Source organism: Corvus cornix, chromosome 4, assembly GCF_000738735.6.
Source record: "Corvus cornix cornix isolate S_Up_H32 chromosome 4, ASM73873v5, whole genome shotgun sequence".
Taxonomy (NCBI): Eukaryota; Metazoa; Chordata; class Aves; order Passeriformes; family Corvidae; genus Corvus; species Corvus cornix.
Genome location: NC_046334.1, coordinates 70,969,343 through 70,991,530, shown reverse-complemented (window position 1 = coordinate 70,991,530; position 22,188 = coordinate 70,969,343). Strand labels below are relative to the sequence as shown.

Here is a 22,188-nt window from a genome sequence, read left to right as displayed (position 1 = left end):
TGAGATGATCTTTCAGGTCCCTTCCAACACAATATATTATATAAAAAATTCTGTAGACTCCCCCAGGAGGGGTCTGGGGGGGAAGAAATGACTTTAATGTGTCGCTGTCCCCGCCGGGGCCGCGGGCGGGCTTTAGGACCCGACCGGGTGTGACACCGCCTGTCCCTTCCCCTTCCAGCCGCGCTCCTCGCTCGGGACTTTCTCCAGCTTTTTTTATTATTATTTATTTAATTTTTTTCTTTAATTGGCGCGTGTGCGGGGGCGAGGAGGGGGGCGAAACCCGAGTAGTCTCTTTTTTTTTTTTTTTTTCCCCCTCCAGTTTTTATTTATTTATTTTCGGCGGGGGTAAATAAATAAAGAAATCCCCCCCTCCCCCGTCGGTGGCAGGCGCGGGGAAGGCGAAGGCGCGGCGATGGTGCGGACGGGATGAGCGGCGCGGCCATGGCAGCCCGGCGGCCTCTTCCACCTCCAGCCCTGCGGTGAGGGACAGGGCTCGGGGGGCTCGGGGGGACCGGGGTGTCCCCGTGTCACCCCGCCATGCACCCCAGCTGTTGTCTGTTGCATCAGCGCAGGGGTCGCGGCGGGATGCGGTGGGGAAGGTGGGCTGGAGGGGATGTGTCCTGATTTCCCCTCTTGGGATCGGGGGGAAGAAGAATCTTGGCTTTGCATCGCTGCTGAAGGTTTTGTTTTTTTTTTCCCTGTTGGTATCTGCGGGGAGGTGGTGACACCCCCAAAGCGGGGCTGCTTGGGCAGAGGGGGGTGTTCCAGCCCCGGGGATGCGGTGGGACAGGAGGACCGGGGGGAAAAGGAGCGATGGAAACTTCGGGTCTGGCTGTTCTGGGGGTGTTTTATCCCCCACTTTTACTTGTTTGCACCACCCAGCGTGGGGCGGAGGGCACGGTGCAGTGCTCAGCTCCGCTCTGCTGCTTGCGGATGAGGTTGCCTGTCTCCGCGTCGGTGTAAAAACCGCAATAAAAAGGCGAAAAAAAAGCAGAAAAAGTGAAACTCTAATGCGAAGAGTTTGGGCAGTTGTGCGTGCTGGGAAAGACCCCCAGCAAGGAGTTTATTTGAAATGCGGGGGGGAGGGGTTTAGATGCACTTGGGAATTCTCTTTCTGATTCACAGTGAACTTTGAAAGTTATTTTGTGCGCTGTGTCCCCCCTGCCTTGCAGAGGAAGCGCTTCCTTCAGCGGCATGGCCGCGGCAGCGCTGGGTGACACTCGCTGAAGGGACGGGGACCGCGCTTGGTGCAGGGGAGGTTTTGTGTTGGAGCAGAAGTGACTGTAGGTGGCACAGCAGCTTTGTCACCCGTGCTGTCCCCGAAGCTCTCGTGAGGATCGGTGCTGGGGGAGGATTTGTGTCTCTGGAGCTTTTCCCGCTCCAGTTTAATGGAAAGGTTTTCATTTAGAGCTGATGTTCTGCCTTAGAGCTTTGCTCTGCTGCTTTTTCGTGTCCGTGTTGTCATTCTTGAGACCTGGCTGTGCCACGGGCTGTCCTGCAGGAATAGAAAATCATGGAAGGACCTTCAAGACCATCTTATCCCACTCCTTTCCGTGGGCAGGGACACTTTCCACCATCCCAGGCTGCTCCAAGCCCCATCCAACCTGGCCTTGGACACTTCCAGGGATCCAGGGGCAGCCACAGCTTCTCTGGGCAGATATGCACGTGGAGAATCCACAGGGAATTTTCCTCTTTCCCCCCCAGGTTGTCTCAGTGTTTGCAGGATTTCTCCTGGGGATTGTCTCTAGGTGTGAGCTCAGCCTTGACCCTCCTCTGCCAAGTTCCTGCCCCTTGAGTGGGATAAACCGCTTGACCCAGGGTTGAGTAAATCCAGCTGTGTCTCACCTGGGTTGCTGTTGTTGGGTTTGTGGCTGCTTTTTGGGGTTTTTTGTGAGGCTGGAACAGCGAGGCAACACTTGAGTCCTGTCTGCACAGCAACCTCAGTCATTGCTACCCCCCCTGTGAGCCGTGCGTCGCTGCTTCCCGGCTATAATCGGGATTTGTTGTCTAATCCATCTCAGCCAGAGCCCTCCAGTTTTGAAATATCTGTGGCTTTTGTACACTTGGTGCTCCGTAAGAATGATGGACCGCAGAGGAAGTTCCCCTCCGGCTCTCCTGTTGTTCCTTGGCAATTTGAATGCTTCAGCTTGTTTAAATAAATGCAGATAAAAAGAGTGGTTGGGGTTTTAACTGGAGCCCTCGCTTGACCCACCCGGTGGCAAAAGATAGCTGTGTGTAAGCTCCGAGTGGCTTGACTTCTAGTAAAGCTGTAGTAAATCATTTGAGGCTGTAAACATTTATTAAAACAAGCTTTAATTTTGTGTTGAGTCAGTGTGAAAACAAAGATGTCTTGGGTTTCAAAGGGAAAGGATCTGCAATGGAAGCTTTCTGCGTTGGCTTAAAGGAAAGTGTCAGTGAGAAATTGGATATTTCAGCAGAAGGGAGCTGAGGTAAGAGTTAGGGTCCGATTTTAGCTGCAAAAGTTCGAATTTAATCCAGAATTATCAGACTTAGCCTGGTGCTGTTCAATTTGCCTGTTTGTTGTTTGGTTTGATCCTCCTTGCAGGAGGCAGCTGAGGTAAGAGTTAGGCTCAAGGTCAGGTTTTAGTTGCAAAGTTGGATTTCAGTCCAGAGTTACCCAGCTTAACCTGGTGCTGTTTTATTTGCCTGTGTAAGACCAAAACCTCCAATTCTGTCCTCACAGAACTGCACTGATGCTCTGTGTAGGTACTTTATGCCTAAGGACAAGTGGTAAATCGCATTATCTGGGGAAAGCTGCTTGTTTGGGGTTTTTTTAAGTAATTCTCATACTGTGCTATGATTCAGGCGTCTCTGGGAAGCCACAGGGTTCCCAGAACCTTTCTGTTGTGGTAGGTTGGGTGACACTTGAGTTATCTCCTCCTTATCTGAACCCACTTCTGGAGAAGTCCTGGTTCCTTGTGTAGGATTTCCCTGGGAGTAAACAAAGCTCAGGACGCTTTAATGACTCCTGATCATCATGAAGCTGTTATCTGCCCTCTAAATATGCAAATCCCTGCCAAGACTTCCAGCACAGGTTAAGTCCCAGCTACCCTTGCTGTTACCATCCAAGCTGGGTGGGGAGTCTGCTGGGAAGGATTCGGTGTGGTTAAAAACTGGGAATGCCCAGGCAATTCCTCAAAGTTCATCCTTACTTGAGTCTGAGCAGTGTTTTGGGATCGGGAAGTTTGCAGAGCAGCTCCTTCAGGAGTTTGTGCTGGGACCTGGCGATGCTGAAAGTCTTTTAGATTTTTTTCCTCTTTTTTACTGGAAATACAACTTTCTGACTCTGATCTGGGCTGAGTTCCCCACAAAGGCTCTCTGCAGAGCACGGTGACATGCTGGCCCAGAGCAGAGCACTGCGGGCTCCTGCATCTGTCAGTGCTGGCTTTGGTATCAAAGGGCTTTGCTGTCACTCATAACTCCATGGGTTTTTCTACTCCCTCTTTCTAAATTCATCCCTGGCTCTGTCTCGCAATTAAAACCAGCAGGACTGAGGGCTTCACTCTACCTCTGCTGCTGAAGGAGGTTCTGCGAACTCTGATGAGCCAGTGGGGCTGTGATTTGGGTAGGGAACAGAGGCAAGAGCAGTTTCAATCCTCAGAGATTTGCTGAGAGAATGTGGGGAGAAAAGCAGGAAAACCCAGCCACAGGAGTGGGTAACACTTTATGCTGGTGTTGGGTGAGGACTTTTCTTCCCCACACGTGCTTTTGGGTTCTTCAGGTTTGAAGGACCTGATGGAAGTGGCAGGAGAAACACTGGTGGGGCTGTGGCTGCCCTGCAGCTGTGCCATGGTGGGATGGATGCCAGCAGTGCTGATGGGGGCTGTGGTGAGATTTGAAGCTGGTGGAGAGAAGATCTCAGCTGGTCCACGCTCAGAACTGGGCAACCTTTGTCTCAAGGTGTTCAGGTGGGCGAAGAGCGCAGGTGGAGTGAGTTGTTGCTGGGTGCTGCCTACTGAGGGGAACTCAGGAGTGGAAATTAGGAGGACAGGGCAACTTGGGAGGAGGATGAGATGACCTTCGTCTCCTCCTGGTGTTGGCACAGGTGCTGGCACCCTGCGGCAGCCACCTGGGCTCACCCCCTGGGACAAGCCACCCCACGGGATGCGGTGTGAGGCACCAGGTTTATTCTCCTTTTCCTCTTGCCCGCTGCCATCTCCTTTTCCAGGAGTTAAATGCCTCTTCCCCCTGCTCGGAGCCTAATTGCGTCCCTAGGGTTTAACACGCGTGTGTTTGTTTTATTCAACGTGTTGGCTGTTCCCACCGGAACAGGCTGATTTTTTTGATTTTTTTTTTTTTTTTTTTAGGGATTGGGCTTTTTTTTTTTTTTTTTTTGCTTATTGTGCACAACAAGCTCCTGCACAAGATATTCGTTGCGGGAGGACGTGGGGGGGAGGAACTGTAGTAATGCCAATACTTCTTGAATATTATAAACCTGGCTTATCAGCCCGACGCAGAGCTGGAATTTGTCTCTTCCTGTGCTGCATCTCTGCTTTCTGAGAGGGGCGTTTAAATACAGGCTGGAGACGCTGCCTTGCCAGTGTGCTCTGCTGGGCTCTGACAGCAGCAGCAGGGCTGCTCTGGCGCCCTTGGGGTTTCTTTTATTACTCTTTTTTTTTTTGCACTCAATCCTTTGGGGGAAAAGGAACTTCTTTGGGAGAAGGCTCTGAGACTGCATGTCCCAACAGTACGCGCTGCAGGAGGCGAAGGGAGACGCGGTTTGCTTCGTACCTGGCTCTCCTCTCTTCTCCGTCCTGATGGAGCCGGCATCCTTCTGCTACCCCCAGCTCACCTTCCTCCGCTCGCCCTATGGCCAGTTTGGGGCCAGTGCCGGCTCTTCCCAGGATTTGGCCCCGTGGCCGCAGCGTTTGGTGCCGCAGAGGTGGAGCAGGCCAGTGGACGGTGCGTGACCAGGGCTGGAAGGGTTGGGACAGGGCAGCAGAGAATCCCAGTGGGGTTTGAGGAGGTTTTGGAGATGGTGGTAAAGAGGGAGGTGGCGCAGGTGGGACTTGGAGGTGGTTGTGGTGATGCTGTTGGACCTCTCCTGGTCCCACAGCTTGGCCACTGGCATCTCCACCAAGGAGCAGCTCTGGTCCCTGCTGCACCCAGGGAGAGCTGATAAACAGCCTCAGCGTGGAAAAAAATTAAAAATAGAAACTGATCTGAGCCAGTCTTTTGTTTGCTAAGCTTGTTCACTTGCTGAAATGAATCCGGCACTGTGTGAAACCTGAAATACCTGCTGGAGGCTCAGCGGGCTCGGGTCAGCTTTAGGGTTGTGATGCTGTCAGGTGTCCTCTAAACTGTTAGTGAAGGTATCAGGTGTGGGGATAGAGAAAGGTTTGAAGATGTTCTAATACAGGTTTGTCTCACTACAAGGAATTACCTTGAAAATCCAGCTTGGTTCAAATCTTGCTTTAATGTAATGTGGGGAGCTTGGGGAATCCCGCTGGTTTAGGAGCCGAGCTCTCTAAGCGCTGATCCTAAGGATGGGAGTCTCAACTTCCTATAAAACTTTTTTTGGGGAAGATGAGGTGCTGTCTTGATTTCTCTTTAAAGGTGGTCCTGCCTGGAGCAAGGAGTGGGGCTGGAGACCTCCAGGGGTCTCTTCCACCCTCAAACACTTTCTGAACCATGCTCTACTTCCTTGGCATCTTATTGCCAGTCTGTGATGTGCCTTACCTGGAAAAGCTCGTCAGGTGGCATGGGAGAAAAAAAAAAAAACAACAAAACATGGAGGAGACTGGCTGAGCAGTCTCGGCAGAGAAAACGCGTGGGAGGTGTTTAATAACACGCATCGCCTGTGGGTCTGTGCAGCGGAAACGCGTCCGTGGCAGGGACTGGGGATGGGGGCACGAGGCTCCCTCTGCTAAAGGGATGCCCCTTCCCCAGCCGTGTGCTGCCTCCCTTTGCCTTGCTCTGGGAAGCGTTTGCTGCCTCCTGGTAAATATCATCACTGGGAGTTTTTTTAACTGAAGTCACAGCAATTGTCAGAGTTACTGTAGGGGAGTGACCCAGCCTTGCCAGCATTTGGATAATTCGCTGTTTATTGCTGTCTTATTCTTTTAGGGTTCTGCCTTTTCTAAGGCTGAGTTGATGTTGCTGTGGGGAGTTTGTTTTTTTCTTTTTCTTGTTTCCCTTCGTTTTCTTTTTTTTTTGGCCAGTGTAGACCATTCCTCTGGGCTTTAAATATCCAGCTGGGGGAGACTTGGCTTATTGTGATGAAAATCTTGAATTGTAAGGAAAGTGAAGCAGTAGAATAGGATGGAGCAGAGAATGTGGCATCTTCCCTCCAAAGCTTCTTAGGCACCGCATGGTCCAGCTCTGGGCTCACGGGCTCGGATTTAAGTCCCCTCGGATGAGGTGAGGTCTTTCAGCTCTAAATTCTGCAACTTGCTGCTGGAGCACAGACTTGCTGCCCTGTTTCTCATTCCACTGCATGCATGCATTAACCCTTGCACTGCTGCTGCTGTGCAGCTGAGCTGGATGAAACACCAGAGCCCGGCAGGCACGGCAGCTGTGTCTTTAAGGAATTTGCTCTATCTCCCTCTCAGCAGCAGGTTTTTTTCCCTCCCTTCTTTTTTTCATCCTCTGGCTTTCCCTGTACTTCTCTCTGTAAGGTACAGCATCTTCTCACTTCAGTTGAGCCTGGCTGCCACAGAGCTTTTTTTCTTTTTTAAGGAGGCACAGGAGCTTTCTCCATCTGGCATCCAGCAAAACTCTCCGGCTCCGGAGCGCTGGGTCGCTTTAACTACTCTGTTTTTGCTCTTAGAGGCAAACAGCTCGAGAGGTGGTGGGATCTGGGTGGCTGGAGGAGGAGGCAGCCCAAATCCTTGGCTGGGGCAGTGGTGTCATGTGCAGAGGTGCTGCCCAGGTGTGGGGTTGGCAGAGCTGGGCTGGAGGTGTCCATCTGGGAGCTAATGGGTCGCACTCTCACTCCACCCATCCGCCGCTCGCCAATTGGAAGTGAGGGACAAAGATGCTCTGGATGGATTAATATTGGAGCCAGTGAAAAAGCAGGAGCCGGCGCTGCCTTGGCCACCTGAGCGAGTGGCCTTTGGGGACAAGTGCTGGTGGCTCGGGGGAAGCAGCCCTGAGGGGAGCAGTGGCATCTCTCTCTTGAAGAAGTAGTGCAGGTAAGTTGTGGTCTTAAACCCCCCCCCCCCCAAACTGAAGCAGTGCTGTTGCTGGGTGATGCATTTGGTCAGGAAATCTAAAAAAGCAGCTCTGCCAGCTCTTGAATTATTTAATTCACTAAAGTAAGGCAGGGCTTGATGTATTTTCTATGGGCTTTGCTCTGCTTAGTGATGATATCTATTGCCTGTGCTGGATGTCTCTGTGTTTAAGGATGGAGAATGCCTTTTGAATTCCATTTAAATTAACCAGAGTGCTGCTGGCTGCCGGGGCTTGAATTTAGTTTCAAGGTATGCATGGGGAGATGAGCACAGAAGAGCTTCCCTGTTCTGGTTTTTCTCTTAATTAATGGCAAAACATCCTCCCAGCCTGTCAGTGAGCTTTACATAGAGCTGTTTCACTTGGGGGAAGTGCAGTGCTGAGTGAAGACAAAATCATGGATGTAGTGTGTCTGAAATGCTCCCAAACATCATCCCTGGTGCTGTAGCCATGGAAGCCTTGTAGATGAACCATAAACATCATCCTAATGAATAACATTATCTCATGGAGTGTCAGTCTGCAATTATTTCATCACTGGACTGGGGCATTTTAATTTTGGATTGATGATGGACAGCAAAATGGGATCTGGTGCTGCTGCCTCTCCCCCCACCTGTGTTGTTGTTGTTGTTGTCACTGGTGTTGTTTTATGGCTCCTAAACATGGGAAACTGCATGGGGTGATTTGTGTTATCCTGCTGAGCCTGGTGGGAATTGCGGACCCTGTTTGTAGGGGGATGGATGAGGCTGCAGAGTGCAGCTCTGTGGCCATTTGGGTACCCTTTGGGCTGCTCTTGCTTTTCGTGGCAGAGGGAGGTTTTTCTTTCTGAGTCTTGATTAGAAGCACAACTGAAAACGTGTTTGGTGATCAGGTGGCTGGGTTCACTGCTCTGCTTCTGTTTCCAGTATAGACCTTGGGTTTGGCCTGACTTCTGCTTTTCTGTGGGTTAGATCTGTTCCATCCAGTGCTTTTTTTTTGGGGGGGGGGGGGGGGGGGTGGTGGGAAGGGGTGCAGAACAACTTTGCTGTAAAAGCTTGGCTCAGCCACTGCTGCCTTCTCAGCAGCTGTTTTCATTTCTGGTGGTGATAAGATAGAGGGGGAAAAAACTTTCTAGAAATTCACTTTGTTCCAAAACATGACCCTGGTACCCTGGAGGAGGGAGGGATGTTCCAGTGTGAGACTGGTGGTGCTGCAGCATCTCTTCTAAACCCCCAAGAAGGGCTTATACCCACCCTGCTGCTTAATTTTTACAGTATTTGCACATTTAAACCCCTGCAGGGAGCAGCTCCCACCCTCTGAGCAGCCCCAAGTCAGTGAAGTGTTGTCAGACTGTCTCTTAACCATTTTTGAACGGTTTACACAGTGCCACTGCAGATGAGTGGCAGGTGATGGCCCCTGGAAGACCTGCCTCTACAAGGAAGGCATTTCAGCAGAGAAAAATCTCTCAGGCATCTTTTAAAATCCATCTTCAACCCTGACCAAGGTTTGGGGCTGTTGCAGTATCTCTTTTTCTTTTGGATTAAGAGTGATGAGGCTTCTGATAGGGCCCTGCAAGGGAAAGAGCTGCCTGAGAAGCTGTCAGTAAGAGTTAATGCTTTCTAAATTATTTAAATGTTTCAGGAAGAGTCTACTGAAGAGCCTCAACTGGCCTGATCTTGGGCCTTTGCCAGCTTGTGGGATCTCTGGAGGTATTTGCTGTCTCTCCTCCCCATGTAGCACTTACGCAAGAAACCCTTGCAAGTCTTAAATCACTTTTTTAGAGGGTCCAACAAAACAAAACCTCTCCCTTCAACCTGTAAAAAAAAAGGGAAAATAGCCCAAATAGTCCAACAGCCAAATCCCAAAGTGTTGTTTTTCCCTTGCTGCTGAAATTGTCCTGCTCACCTGCGAAATGCTGGCCAAGAAATCCAGTGGATGAGGAGTGGAGATCCCGTTGGGAAAGCATCTGCCTGACTCTGGGTGTGCAGGGTCGCTTCCTCTTGCAGCTCACCTCTGGGAGGCAGCCTCGGATATTAATTGCTTGGGTGGGCTCAATTGTGATGAGTCAACCTGGGTAATGTGGTGCTCCTGCTAAATCCAGACACCTTTCTTTTTTGGGGTGGGGGGGAAGTCTCTGGGAGCTGTCACTGCTCAGTGACTCTTTATTAGCTGGTTTTATTGCAGTGGGTGTTCAGGAGGAAGCTGAGGAGGGGAATTGTTCAAGGCAGTGAGGAAAAGGCTTTGAAAACAGCCACGTCTGATCCCTGAGCCTGTGTGTGGGTGTGTGTTTGCCTGGGAGGGAGCAGGCAGGAGGATGCTTCCTGCTTTATCCCTTCAATATGATGCTTTATTTTCCCAGCCAGCCACCGGGAAAATTAGTTCTGGGGTTTCATTTACCACAGTGACCCGTGGCATAACTTGAGACCTCCCCACACCATTTCCATCCTCAGAAGAATATCCAGCTCCTTGCATACAGTCCATGATTTGAGCCTTGAGCGCCTGATGAGCCTCAAAGACATAAAGTTGTGTTTTCCTGCCTGGACCAGAACTGGGATGTCATCCCACAGTGATGGAGGACACTGTTTAGAAAGACCCATGGAGTGAAGCTTACATCCAAGTGAGTTGGGATAGCTCTAGAAATGACAGAGAGCTGGTTTGTGTTCTCCAAAAATCACAGGAATGGGACACTTCCAAGGGGTGTGATGTTTAGTTTGGATAATCCAGACCTCTGAGTCCTAAAAATGGGGATTTGGGGGAGTGAAACCCTTGTGGGAAGCAAAGGGTGAAAATCCTTTGGGGATACTTCTGGTAGGGGCATAGGGGAATAAGCAACACATCAATGCAGTTCTGTGGCAAGAGGGGCGTGTTAAACATAAAGGCAGTTTTAATGAATTACTTCACAGAAACATTCTCTCCCGTAAGGTTTGCTAGAGGAGGTGTTTATACATAGGGCAAAGCCTGTGTCCCTGCAGGTCTGAGTCTCTGGACTAGAGCAATAATTTGCCATCAAATTGGGTTGCTTAAAAGCACCTTCCTCCTCGATGTCTGCTCTGAGCAACACTTCATCTTCTAAAAGTTTCCTGAGGTGAAGAGCTTCAGAGTAGATGTAAATCTTTCTGGGGCATGGCTATCTCCTAAACTGTTTTCAAGACCTCCTAAGTTGATTTCTTGTAGATATTTGCATGCAGACGATGTTTTAATCAACCCATTTAGGTAAAAGCCTGCAGTAAATATCCCTGGTTTATTGCCCAGTGATGATGCCAGCCCCTGCTGGTGCACCCTTGTGCTGCCTGTGTTAACTCTCCAGGTGTGCTGTGCTTTTTTCCTTCAGGGGCTGTGTTTTTCAGGCTCATCAGGAGGAGGATGAGGTGAGGAAGGTGAGGGGCAGCAGGTGCAGGCAGAGGGGAGCTGCCCTCGCTGTGGGTACCAGCTGCAGCATGCCCTGAGCTGGCACTGTGGGGCACTGCCCACTCTCTCCTGGTGTAGGGAACAGTATTGGGAAGATATTTTGACATCTGTGGTGGCTGGAACCAGGGGGAGCAGGACCTCAGCTGGTGCCTGTCTGTCCTTCCAGAGCCCTTCCCTGCAGCCTTGGCACTGAGCTGGAGAAGGGATGAGCTGGGGAGGGATAGGGCTCTGCTGTGCCTTGGGAAGGGAGGGATGATCCCCCTCAGGCTCTCCTGGGGATGGATGTGTCTGCGCTGACAAAGGGAAAGGCTGTAAAGCTGTGCCCAAGAAGAGTCCTTTCGTTGATCTTGACTCAGCCCTTCAAGAAAAAACTCCCTGGGACTTCCAGTGATGATATTCTTCATTTAATGACTTACAAAATGTCTTTTGCCCCTCTTGAATTTTGTCTTTGATGTTTTCCTTTGCCTTTATGGATGCTTTTTTGGGAGAGGTCTGTGTTTGGGCTTGGCAGCATCAGACACCATTTACCAGGCACTTTCCTGCCCAGGTATTAACAAGTATCCCTTACTCATCTTACACCTCCTCGAATTACAGTGATCAGTTTGGAAACCCTGACTTCTGTGGTTATTTTCTTTCTTTTTTTTTTTTTTTTGTCACATCTCTCTAGGCATGGAGAAAAACAAGTCAAATCTCCAGCTCTTGTCCTGTCTGTCAATTGTGATTGCCCAGAACAGCAGCACGGGGGCATATTCCAATCTCTGTGCCAGCAGGAGCTGGGCTTTCACCAGGCTTTTCCAGCTGAATTAGGTGAAGCTGCGGGAAGGAATCAGCTGCTGGAAGTGTAGATAGAAATGAGAAGTGGCAACTTGATGCAGAATAGCTTTTTGCTTGCTGCTGTCTGTTAATTCTTGCTGACTTGGGTGGTTTTAAACGATTTGCAGGGAATGTCTCCACCAACAGCCTGCACTGCTTGGTTCTTCTTGAAAACTCCCAGAATCTCTTGTTTTAAGGGCACAGGAGAGGCTCTGTGGGAGAAAAACTGTAATACTGGCATATTTGGAGCTGATTGTCTCGTCTGTGATCAGATTTGCTGCCTGTCAAGCTCCTGTCCTATTCTGCTGTGATGCTGTTGTATTATCAAAGGAGTTGGAGGCTTCCTTGTCCTCCTACAGTTGAGCTCTTGCTGCACACTGAGATTTTTAAACCCAATTTCAATCAATGCTCCATATAATTAAAAAATTCCTCCTCTCCTACAGGTTTCCCCTGAGGTATTGTTTCTTGTGTATGGGATTTTCTCTTAAGTCTCTGTTTCTGCTGACTTTGGGTGGAGAAGGGGAGCAGCACCATTTAGCTGTGGGGTATTTAAAGCACATAAATTGTGACTCTGCCATTGCCCCAAACTGCAGGAACCTGAGTGCAGCTTCCAGATCCCTTGTGCAGGAATCCCTTTGTCCTGGGATGTTAATTCATGCTGGGGTGGAGAGAGCAGAGAATAAGAAGAGATCTGGGTTTTGTATTTAACACCAGGTCTGGTGCAGCCTTGGATAGGGGAAGCTGCATCATCTTCCCCCAGTTTGAAGCCTTGAATGAGGCCATAAATTTGTCCAAGCTGGAACTGTCCCTGGATCTGTTTGAGGGGATGCAACTTGAGTGTAACATTCCCCATTTTACATTTAATGGTGGTGGTGGTGGACATTGACTGGCAAACTCCTGGAGCCAGCTGGAAGTGGCCAAGTCCTTGCTGCAAAGCTAAAGCCCTGCATGTCTTCTGGGAGGTGGATTTTTTTCCAGTTACCCATCCCATTTCTGCCCAGTTGTCTGACTGGGCAGTTCAGTCTGTTGCAGTAATTACTAATTCTTCCTGGAAGGAAATGGGGAAAGTCTAAAGGCTTTCTCAGCACAAACAAGTGATTTTTGTGGTAACTTCCTGCTTGGAGTCTGACGTGTTTTGTTTTATCAGCTTCGAGGCAAGACATTGCATGTGCTGATGAGTCTGAGAAATGTCCTCAGAGCTCCAGCAAAAAATGGTGGAAATTGAGGTTGTTGAAGAAGCTGTGGCTGTCCCATCCCTGGAGGTTGGATGGGGCTTGGAGCAACCTGGGATAGTGGAAGGTGTTGGTATAATATGGGGTTGGAACTAGATGGGGTTGGAACAAGATGGTCTAAGTCCCTGCTGACCCAAAGTGTTCTATGAAATTGGGATATTGAAGCACACCGTGAGTAAAAGATAATGAAAATGCTGATGTTTTTCTCACCAGAACTTCTGGGGCAACTGAATTCTCCAGATGTATGAGCTGCTCATGTTCAGAGACAACCCAGGAACTGCCAATATGAAAGGGCCTGTAAATAAAAAAGTGCTTCCCCAGTACCTCTTTCAAACTGGTGTTGTCTCAAAGTAAACTCCAATTAAATATCAAGGCACCAGATCTGTTAAGAGATTTACCAGAGAGGAATCATAGAAGCTGAAGGCTGTGGTAGTACTTGTAGAAAGCTTTTGCAGAGCTGTGTTTCACTTCAATATAAGGCTTGTGCTGCAAAGGGCTGTTTACTTGGAAGATGCCAGCACAGAACATTTGTAATTGAGTTACCAAAGTATCCCGAGAATGTGTTTTTATTCATAATCCTCCAGTATTGCAAGGCTCAAGAGAACTTATTGCTAACTTTAAAGCAAGGGAGTCAAAATGGGTTATTAGATCGGAGACATGGTGCCCACAGGAATTTAATAATGGAGGATGGCATGGCAGGGCTTTGTTGTTCAATGTAAATGTAAAAATGATAAGAATGTAAGAAATCAGGAAATATACCCACTTCTTATCTGGTGCTTCCCGTGGCGGATCAGCTGTTTTCATCCCAGTCCTAAAACCAAGCACTTTAGACAAGAACAGCAAACTTGACTCTGCTACCACTTAAAAAATAAATGTCATATCTAGGTCTGGTGGAAGGTGTCCCTGGCCATGGCAGAGCGTTGAACTGGATGGTCTTTGAGCTCCCAGCTCAAACCATTCTGTGATTCTCTGATATTCCTCTGCCTTTGTGGCTCTTGGGGTCACTGCATTTGCCTCAGCTCGGCTTAGCCATGAAATCTTCAGTTGTATCCTTGAGTCTAGAAAAAGCAGCTTTGTTTTCTCTCTTGCAGCACTTCAGCTCTTCACCTCTGAATTCAGCTCTCAGAAAGCTCAGACATTTTCCTTTTGAGAAAGGAAGGAAGTGGTAACACCATGTGCCTCTCCAATTTAGTCTCATCGAACAGACATCCCTGCAGGGAATAAGGTGGGGTGGCAGTAGGAGGTTACTTTCTGGAGTCAATTAACTTTTAGAAAAGAAGAGTGCTGCTTAAGAGCTGTACCATGTGCTTTTGGGCACGTAGTGGAAAGTGTCACCTTGTTCTGCCTTTGGATAGGGAGAGCAATTGGAGAGTCTGGTTGTCCTTGTAGATGATGGGTGAGAAAGTGTCTGGAGAGTGAGGGTAGGACCTCTCTGAGAGATACCAGAGGCACAGGAATGAGTTGTTGCACTGTGCATCTTTGCTCCTTGGGGTAGTGCTTTCCAGCTTTGTCTCTAGAAGACTTTGTCTTGCTAAAATTTCTTTGCTTGGATTTTTTCTTTAATTGTTGAAGTCTTTGTAAGAAAACCTGGGTGAAAGAACGGGCAGCATGGGTTTGGTGGATCCGAGGCTGTGGAGAGGGGGAACCCCTGAGCCCCTGCACTTTGCAGGCTGGAGGAAGATTTATCCTTCATGGAAACACTTCTGCAACTTCAGGCAAACCCTGGAGCATTATCATGTTGATACCTAATGAATTTGGAGACTTGTACTCCTGCCCAGGCTTCCCTAAGCCCAACAATTGCATTGATCACTGCGGTGTTTCATAACTGGCCCTTGGTTGAACTCTTTTTAATTTCAGGAGTGGAGGTGAGGTGGGGAGAGGAAATGCAAGGTTGGTGTGTGCGTCAGGCAGTGGCTGCTGGAGCAGACAGGGCTCAGCCTTGCTGTCAGTTCTGCACAACCCGAACCCATCGCTCCCGTCCGCAGCAAAACCCGGCCGAGGAGCCGAGACCTTGCATGTGAAATCCCGTAAGCGCTGGGAGAGGGGAGCAGGTGGAGCCTGCTGATGTGTTTGTGTTGCTGGCTGCTCCTGAGCCTGCACTTCCACACGAGCCAGCTGGCCTTGTCCTTAGGTAGCATCCCTCAGCGTAAGGAATGCTTGCTCCTGACTGGGGGAATGCAGGGAGAAAGGGACTGGGGTGTAAGGAGGGAAGAGATTAATTGGACTGCCCCTGAGATCTGTCTGGTTTGTTCTGCACAGTTAAAAACTTGGGGTTGTTCAGCCTGGAGAAGAGGAGGTTCTAGGGTGACCTCCCTGTGACATTTTATGCTTAAAGGTGGCCTTTAAGAAAGATGAGGACCGACTTTTTAGAAGGGCTTGTTGGGATAAGACAAGGGGTGATGGTTTTAAATGAAAAGAGGTTTAAATTAGACACAAGGAAGAAATTCTTTGCAATGATGGTGGTGAAATACTGGACCAAGTTACCCAGAGATTTGGTGGACACCCCATGGCAGGAAATACTCAAGATCAGGCTGGATGGGGTGCTGAGCAGCCTGATCTAGTTACAGATATCCCTGCCCATGGCAGGGAATGTGGAGAAGACCTTCAGAAATCCCTTTCAACCCAAATTATTGTATGAAAAATCAGGTGAATATTGTATTCTTTAGTGCCTCAGAGGTGCAGATGCCGTAGCTCCCAACTTACCCTTCCTACCTCCACTTGTGCTGCTGATCCCTGACCTTTCAGCTTCTCCCATGGCTCCCTGCCTGTGTCTGGGCCTGTGTAAACACCCATCACCTTTTACCTCCTGGGCACGCCACACACAGGTTCCTGACGTCAATGTGCCCCTTCCGTGGGGGATGTAACAGCTTTTCCAAAGGCGCCAACAAGGCTGTTTGGAAGTCTGAATTGGGTTGGTGCTGTGGGACAGCATTATGTTGGGAGAAGACAAATTACCAGGGCTGGATTTTCGCCAGGACATAGTAGGGTGAACGCCTGACTTTTTTTTCCCCCCCAAACGTGCCATTGCATCTTTAATTACAAGGTTAAGACCTCTGGTTTATGACTCATCTGAAAAAAACAGCACCTTCACCATAATTACCCGAGCATGTTGCCGGGGGGATTGTGGCTCATTAGTGACTCAGAGGAACCACTAGCACCTAATGAAATGGCACTGCCTGCTGTAACACCCCAGCCTTGCCCTTTTCATGCCTGGTCCAAGCAGGGACCAAACCAGTCTCCCATAAAGAGGTGATGCCAACCCAGGCAATGGTGCAGTTGGAAGAAACCAACCAATTCCCCATCATTAGACAGCATCAACCCACAGAAGTAGCTGTGTTCAGTTGAAGGAAAAGCAAAGTGTCTCATTTAGCCCAGTGAAGGATGAACATGTTGCTGCAGGCTCCCTCAGAAAGCCATAAGAGGAGTGAGAAATGGATAAACCATCCTGGTGGGAATGTGGGTTCCTTGGGTAATCCGCCTGCTGAGGCGTATTTTGTTTGTTTCCCTGAAATACGTAAATGCAATCATTGCACAATAAGAGCCTCTTTAAAAACTTTCCTTTGATCATTAACATGCTAATCAGTCGGGATGGATCTTCTCCTTCCCTTCCAGGTGGAGGGAAACAATTGACTCGTGTAATGGGTGCCCCTTGGCCACAGTTCGGTGCCGTTTGTTCCTCCGGCCCATTGTTCTGGGATGAACTTTGGAACATTGTGTTTCTCCCTTGGACCAGACACTTGGATTGCCCTCTGGTTTATGTGCTGGCTCCTTTTTTTTTAATGGCCATCAGGGTATCCCTTCAGGAACCTGTCTGCACTGGAAGGTCTGGGTGGTGACAAGTGACAGGGCTGGGAGGTGCTGCTGTCAGTGGCGTGACTTTGCATCCGTCATGTGCACAAAAGGCTCCCGGGGGAGCAGGAGGAATTGCGAGGCCTGCAAACATGGCACACTGTACAAGGGAATAAAGAGCCTGCAACCTGGAAGCCGAAAGTTAGGGGGCAGAGAAAGGGTCTTTGGGAAACAGTGTCATACCTCAAAGGAAAAGCAGGAAGCCTAATCTGTAGAACAATAAGGCAGGCAAAACCTCTTTCCTTGTTGGCCCAAATTCATCCCAGGCTTGCGTAGGTAATGTTTGATTAGCCTAATGAAGTGGGGAAAGACAGAGCAAACCTATTCCTCTTTCTGATTGCATTTTGGCTGGGAAGAAGTGTGTAAAGAGGCAGCAGCATTGAGCACCAGGTTTCCAAAGGGCTGCTTGGGTGACTCCTGCTCAGGGCTTGAAGTCAAGAGCTCTGTTACTCACTGTAAAATGGGCCATGCACCTGCACAGGGGAGCTGCTGCCTGTGTCCATGCAGGCTGAGCTGTCACCTTTTGTCAGTGTTCAGAACAGCCAGGCTGGGTTTGGGCACCAGGCCTTGATCGCACCTGAGAGCAGGTGCTGCTGTGCTCTGTTATCCCACAAAGAAATGTTCCAATACCCGCTTTGCCAGCAGTGAATTGCAGAACTGACTCGCTACCAAACCCCTTGTTCCCTGATAAATGATGGGGATACATCCCTGCTGCTGTTGTGTTGGTGGATTCGCTCTTGCTCAGCATCATTTCCCATTTGTGGCTTCCTCACCAGCCCCTGTTGGTGCAGATGGTGCTGGCTGCAGGACCCCAGCTCAGGAAGTGGGCCAAGGAAGGCTGGAGTGTTCTGGGGCTTATCTTCAAGTGCCAAGCACTGTTTGCGGGTTATCCTAATGATTAGGAGGAGCAGGATGAGCAGTGAATCCCCATTTTCATTGAAATTGAGTTGTTTTTTCTACATCAAACTGGTTCTTTTTATCTGAGCACAAGGTACAATTGGGCTTCATTATGGCTTGTATTTTTACAAAAAACCTTTCAGATGCTCAGCATGTATTATTGCTGACATACTTGTTCAAGTTTGGTAAATCCCTGAAATGATCAGACTCATCCTGATCTTTAGTCTTGTTCTTTTGTGGTCCCAGCCCAGGATGTCTGAGGCTTTTATTCAAGTACTGCCTGTGGCTGTAAAGGAAAGTTCTGGTAAATATTATGACATCAATAAGCAAAAGGTTACATTTACCACATTCAGGAGAATCTGATGCCTGCAGTATTTTGGGCCTGGTTTTCTGCTGGAAAGTGAAGACATTCAGCATCTTGATGATTCTCATGTTTCGTTTTTTCTGTCTTCTCCAGAGTCTCCACCAGCAGCGATGTCAAGAAATGGATACTTCTTTGAAGAGAGTGGCAAGTATCGTTTGACTTTTTTGTGCACACACCTTATTGGAGGGAGAGCTGCACTGCAGGGGTGGCTGAAAACCTGACATGGGTGATACAAAATCCATGTAGCTGAAGTGTGATGTAAAAACAATCTGGTGTGGTGGTTGTGTAATCTTGTCCTGGGAGCAGGCTCCGTGTTTTTAAATCCTGTAGATGTTTGAGATAGTCAGGCAGTAAATAATCAACTCCACATTGTCATCAGTGACTGTTCTGGGTGGCTCCTTGTTTTTCAAGTTCTTTCATGATGTTTTCCTGTCATACAGCCTGGCAGGTATATTTGCTTGTCTTTTTCTGGAGTGGGGATCGTGCGTGGGTGTTGGATCCCTTTGGAGACATCCAGCCAAGGAGCATCAGGCAAATGTTGGATGGCTCTGGCAGACACATCTTTTAGTGCAAAGATTGGGTTTTTTTTCCTTTGAAGCAAGATTAAATGGTGGCATTTGGAAGCTTGGATCATCTGCCTCAACTTGGATCATCTGCCTCAAAGGTGACCGAGATCTTGGAGATACTGCACTGACAAAGGGACAGTTGAAGGGCAGTGAAGTCCCAGCTTCTCTGCTGATTTGGGAGAAATAGAAAAATGGAATAATTTTAGTTGGAAAATACTTTAAAGATAATCTAGTTCCAACTCCCTGCCCTGTGTTTTCCCCTAAAATAGCATGTGTGTAGGGTATTAGGGAGGGACCTTCTGGAGAGTTCCAGCCTCTTCAGGAAGTAGTCCCTGAGGGCTTGGGGCTTCCTGCCCTTGGGAGTGCTGGGAGTATTCAGGACTTCCAAAAGGTGTGAGGAAAAGACTAAAATTCTCTGCTTATTTAGGCCCTTAGATGCTTGCAGCTGCCACAAGGCTCATCTTTCTTGTTCCAGGGGGTCAAGCCTTAGGTTGACATCTGGAAGGGGAAGCTGAATGTCTGCCAGGTGTCAGCTGATCCAGCACCGCTGGTGGCAGCACTTCCTTTGGCACTGGCTCTCCTCTTCTCGTACAAAGAACCAATTTTGGGGAGTCAAAGGATGAAACTGGGAGCCAGTCCTCTCATCTCTAGTCAGAGGTGTTTTCTGGAGGCTGGGTCGAGTTGCAGAGGGGCAAAAAGTAATGCCTGACCTCAGGGAGGTTTTCTGAGGGTATGTGGGGCACGAGGTCTGGGTAGCCCTGCTCCTTCCTTCCTTCCCACCTCACTTGTGGGCTCTTGGGATGTGGTCGGTGCTTTTCTGAGGACTGGGAATGTGAGAAGATGACCCAGATTGGGACCTGGAGAGGTGACTGAGCCTCCAGCTTCTGGTTGAGAGCAGTGTAAGGGCTTGGGGAGAAACACTGCTGGTTTTGGAGGCAGGACAGAGCCCTACTTCATCCCAAACATTTCTGCCACAGGGAACACAAGCCCAGCTGTCTGTCCTAACATCTTAGGCGGCTCTACATGTCCCCTTCCAGGACTCACCGTCTTGCCTTCCTCAAACTATCCCCACAAACAACAAAAAAACCCCCAAAGCAGATCTCTGAATTTTTTTTTTTTTTGTAGTTGTGGCATCCTCTGTGCAAATCTCTGAGAGAGGCTTCTTTTTTTGTCGACTTGGTGCCATGGCAATGGGCATTTCTGCCCTATATTTGTGTTATTACTCATCTTCCTCCTTTGTCTTAAGGAGACAGCACCTTGGAGCTGCCTCTGAGGGCTTCAAGAAGCTGTTTGGTGCTTTCCTGTTGTGCTTCTGTGTGGTTTGGGGAAGGAGAGGATGTTGCTTGTGAGTTCCTCCTCAGCCCGCACGCAGCGCTGAGCGTTGTGTTATTCACGATTGGAAATACAGTGGATTTCTTGGTTATGTCACGCTTAAATCTGCTGTCACTCTTACTCCTCATTACAAACTGACCTTTTGGAAGAGTTCAGCTGCTGTGGAGTCATGAGTCACCTTCTGCTGCTTGATTGAGCCGAGGCCTTGGAGCGTATGGACAGCACATCTTGGAGGCTGCTGGTGTGAATGTTCCCACCCTGCTGCGAGGCGCTGCTTTGGTGATCTCTCTGCAGGAGTTTCGTGCTCTCAGATTCTCAAATCCTTCACCCCAAAACATCATCGGGGCTGGAGGAAACCACAGACAAAGACGTTACCTTTTCACAGGGTTTCAAAACAGCTTGTTTTGAAACGGAGCTACAAAATCACCGAGCTGCTTTGTGGCACCACTTGTGGGGATCTGCCAGGCAAGAGATGCCCTTGCCCCACCTCTGAAATAATAAAAATCCCCAATCTCCTAATGCTGTGTTGGGAGAGAGCAAAGAAAAAAATAAACCTCTTTAATTCTGGTTTTTTTGGACACTTCCCTCCCCTCCTCCTTTCTCAGCAGAGGAACATCTTTTGATACTCCTGCTCTGCGTAGAGTAGCGCTTTTCCCTTATCTCCTCCTGGGATCTTGCATATACATATGGTTTTCTGTATTCTTAGTAATTAGGATGTTTTTGTTTCTGAGCATATCTGAGGCTCTGTTCAGAGCCTGGGTCTGTCTTTTGCCAGCTAACTTTTCTTTACCCTCCTTGTGTTCTCAACAGCAGCTGCAGCGATGTTAAAATTTAAAAGCTGAAACCTCATTTTTAGTTGAAAGGGTTGTGGTGAGGGTGATCTTGGCTGCGGCACTGAAGCAGAGCTTTGGAAGAACCTCCTGGATGTTTACATCCATAAAAACTTCAAGTGTTTAATAATTTGTAGCTCTGTTAATTACTGAGGAGCTGGGGAAAGCCCTGGAAGGATTTTCTAGTGAATTAATATGTGGCTGTTTGGGAAGTTCAGTGGGTTGTTGTAGTCCAAACTATCTCCCAGCCTAACTAGCTAAACATCTGGAAAGTTTATCAAGGAGACCATGTCTTCAGCTTTAAGTTCAAATTTCTCCCTTTTTCTGGAAGAACTTGAAAGCCACTTTTGTGGCTTTTAGTGCCTTGCATGAGGTAAAGACTTAAAATGTAGCTGGGAAAAAAATGTGGTGAGTAGTTTGTTCTGTACAGGCAATATTAAGAGGAAAAAGAAGGAATTATGTTTGTGCCTGCCCAGTTGGAGATTTCTGATTTGAGTGTGGTGGCAGCAGATTTGATGGCAGCTGTTGGCCATGCTGTTTCCAACCCATGTTTATTGTCATTTTTTATAGTCCTCTGCCACCTTGCTGATGAAAATCCATGGTTTTACTCATTTTTTGAGCCTGTGGAAGAAGCCTCTTGCACAAACAAACCTGGCAGGGCCTGATGATAATTGGTGTCCCCCTCCCTGTGTCTTAAAGTCACTTAAATCTTCTGTTAAGGTTGTTTTGACAAATGAGTTTTCTTTCTGGTGAATTTAAGTGAGCAGTGAGATGATTGTGTAGCCCCAGTCCAAACCCGGGGATAATTGGAGTCCTGATGAAATGCAGCTCGGCAATCAGGGCTCAGAATTGACTCATCAAGCCCCCCATTGTCTCTTGTGAGCATCCTGCACTCTCCTTGTGGAGGTGGATGAGCTCTAAAGGCCCCGGAATTACCTGCAAGTGATTAAATTCTGCCTAAATTATGATGAGGTTTTTATCTGAGCCAAGGATTTTCCCTGATAAGACACAAACCCAGAAGTTTTCGGGTTCCTCTTGCAACATCCAAGGGAAGGAATCCCAGTGCAGTGCTGGGGATATCTGAATTGTTGCATTGTTTTAAAGCTGGCTCAACATCCTGCAGCTTAAATTTATTTTTTTTTTCTAGTCTTCCAGAGCAAATCCCTCACTGCTTGGTCTCCTCTGACTTATTAATTGGTTTTGCTGGCACAATAAATCACAGTTGTGTTGAAGGGCCCCAAGGCCCCTGTCTGGCTTGGGATGTTTGGATATATTTTATCTGCTTGTTTTTGTTTTTCAGTTTGCAGTTCAGCTTGGTATGTGTGGTGGGGGGGGAGTGGATTTTCTTTCTTTTCTCTTTTTTTTTTTTCTTTTTTTATATTTGACTTTGTTTATCTTGGAATTGTTTGCTTAACTAGGAGATTAATTTAAATGTTTTTGTGAAACAAATCCTTTCACAGTGGCTTTTTCCTCCGTGTGATGCCCAGTTTGCCAGCAGGAGGTGAACTGCTGCTACCTGTGGGAGAGCACCAGGGGGTGGCTCACAGGTCTCTTGCAGATTTTTGTTTCTGGAATTATCAGGAGGTCTCTAATAAAATGATAGAAGGAACACCCCTGCTTTCTGAGGGTTCTGCTGCAAAACTGAAACTCCACGTGCTCCCGTGTTCTGTAAAAACAAAACAAAAAACCCAAACAACACTCCACTGAATTACTTGGATTATTCACAACAT

General features: G+C 48.4%; 1 protein-coding gene across 5 annotated transcripts in view; it reads left to right on the top strand.

Annotated features, from left to right (window-relative positions):
• Positions 1–309: 309 nt before the first annotated feature.
• SLC4A11 (solute carrier family 4 member 11) overlaps positions 310–22,188 on the top strand; it is a 93,910-nt gene continuing 72,031 nt past the window's right edge. Inside the window, exons 1-3 of one of the 5 annotated variants that reach the window (XM_019287298.3) lie at positions 4,961–6,381; positions 6,986–7,154; positions 17,824–17,874. In XM_019287298.3, coding sequence (XP_019142843.1) covers positions 17,841–17,874 — 34 coding nt within the window. In that variant the 5' untranslated portion in view covers positions 4,961–6,381; positions 6,986–7,154; positions 17,824–17,840. Of the gene's footprint in view, positions 480–4,479; positions 4,924–4,960; positions 6,382–6,985; positions 7,155–17,823; positions 17,875–22,188 lie in introns of those variants that run through there. The other 4 variants (XM_039551014.1, XM_019287297.3, XM_010402123.4 and 1 more) reach the window with 4 other exon arrangements.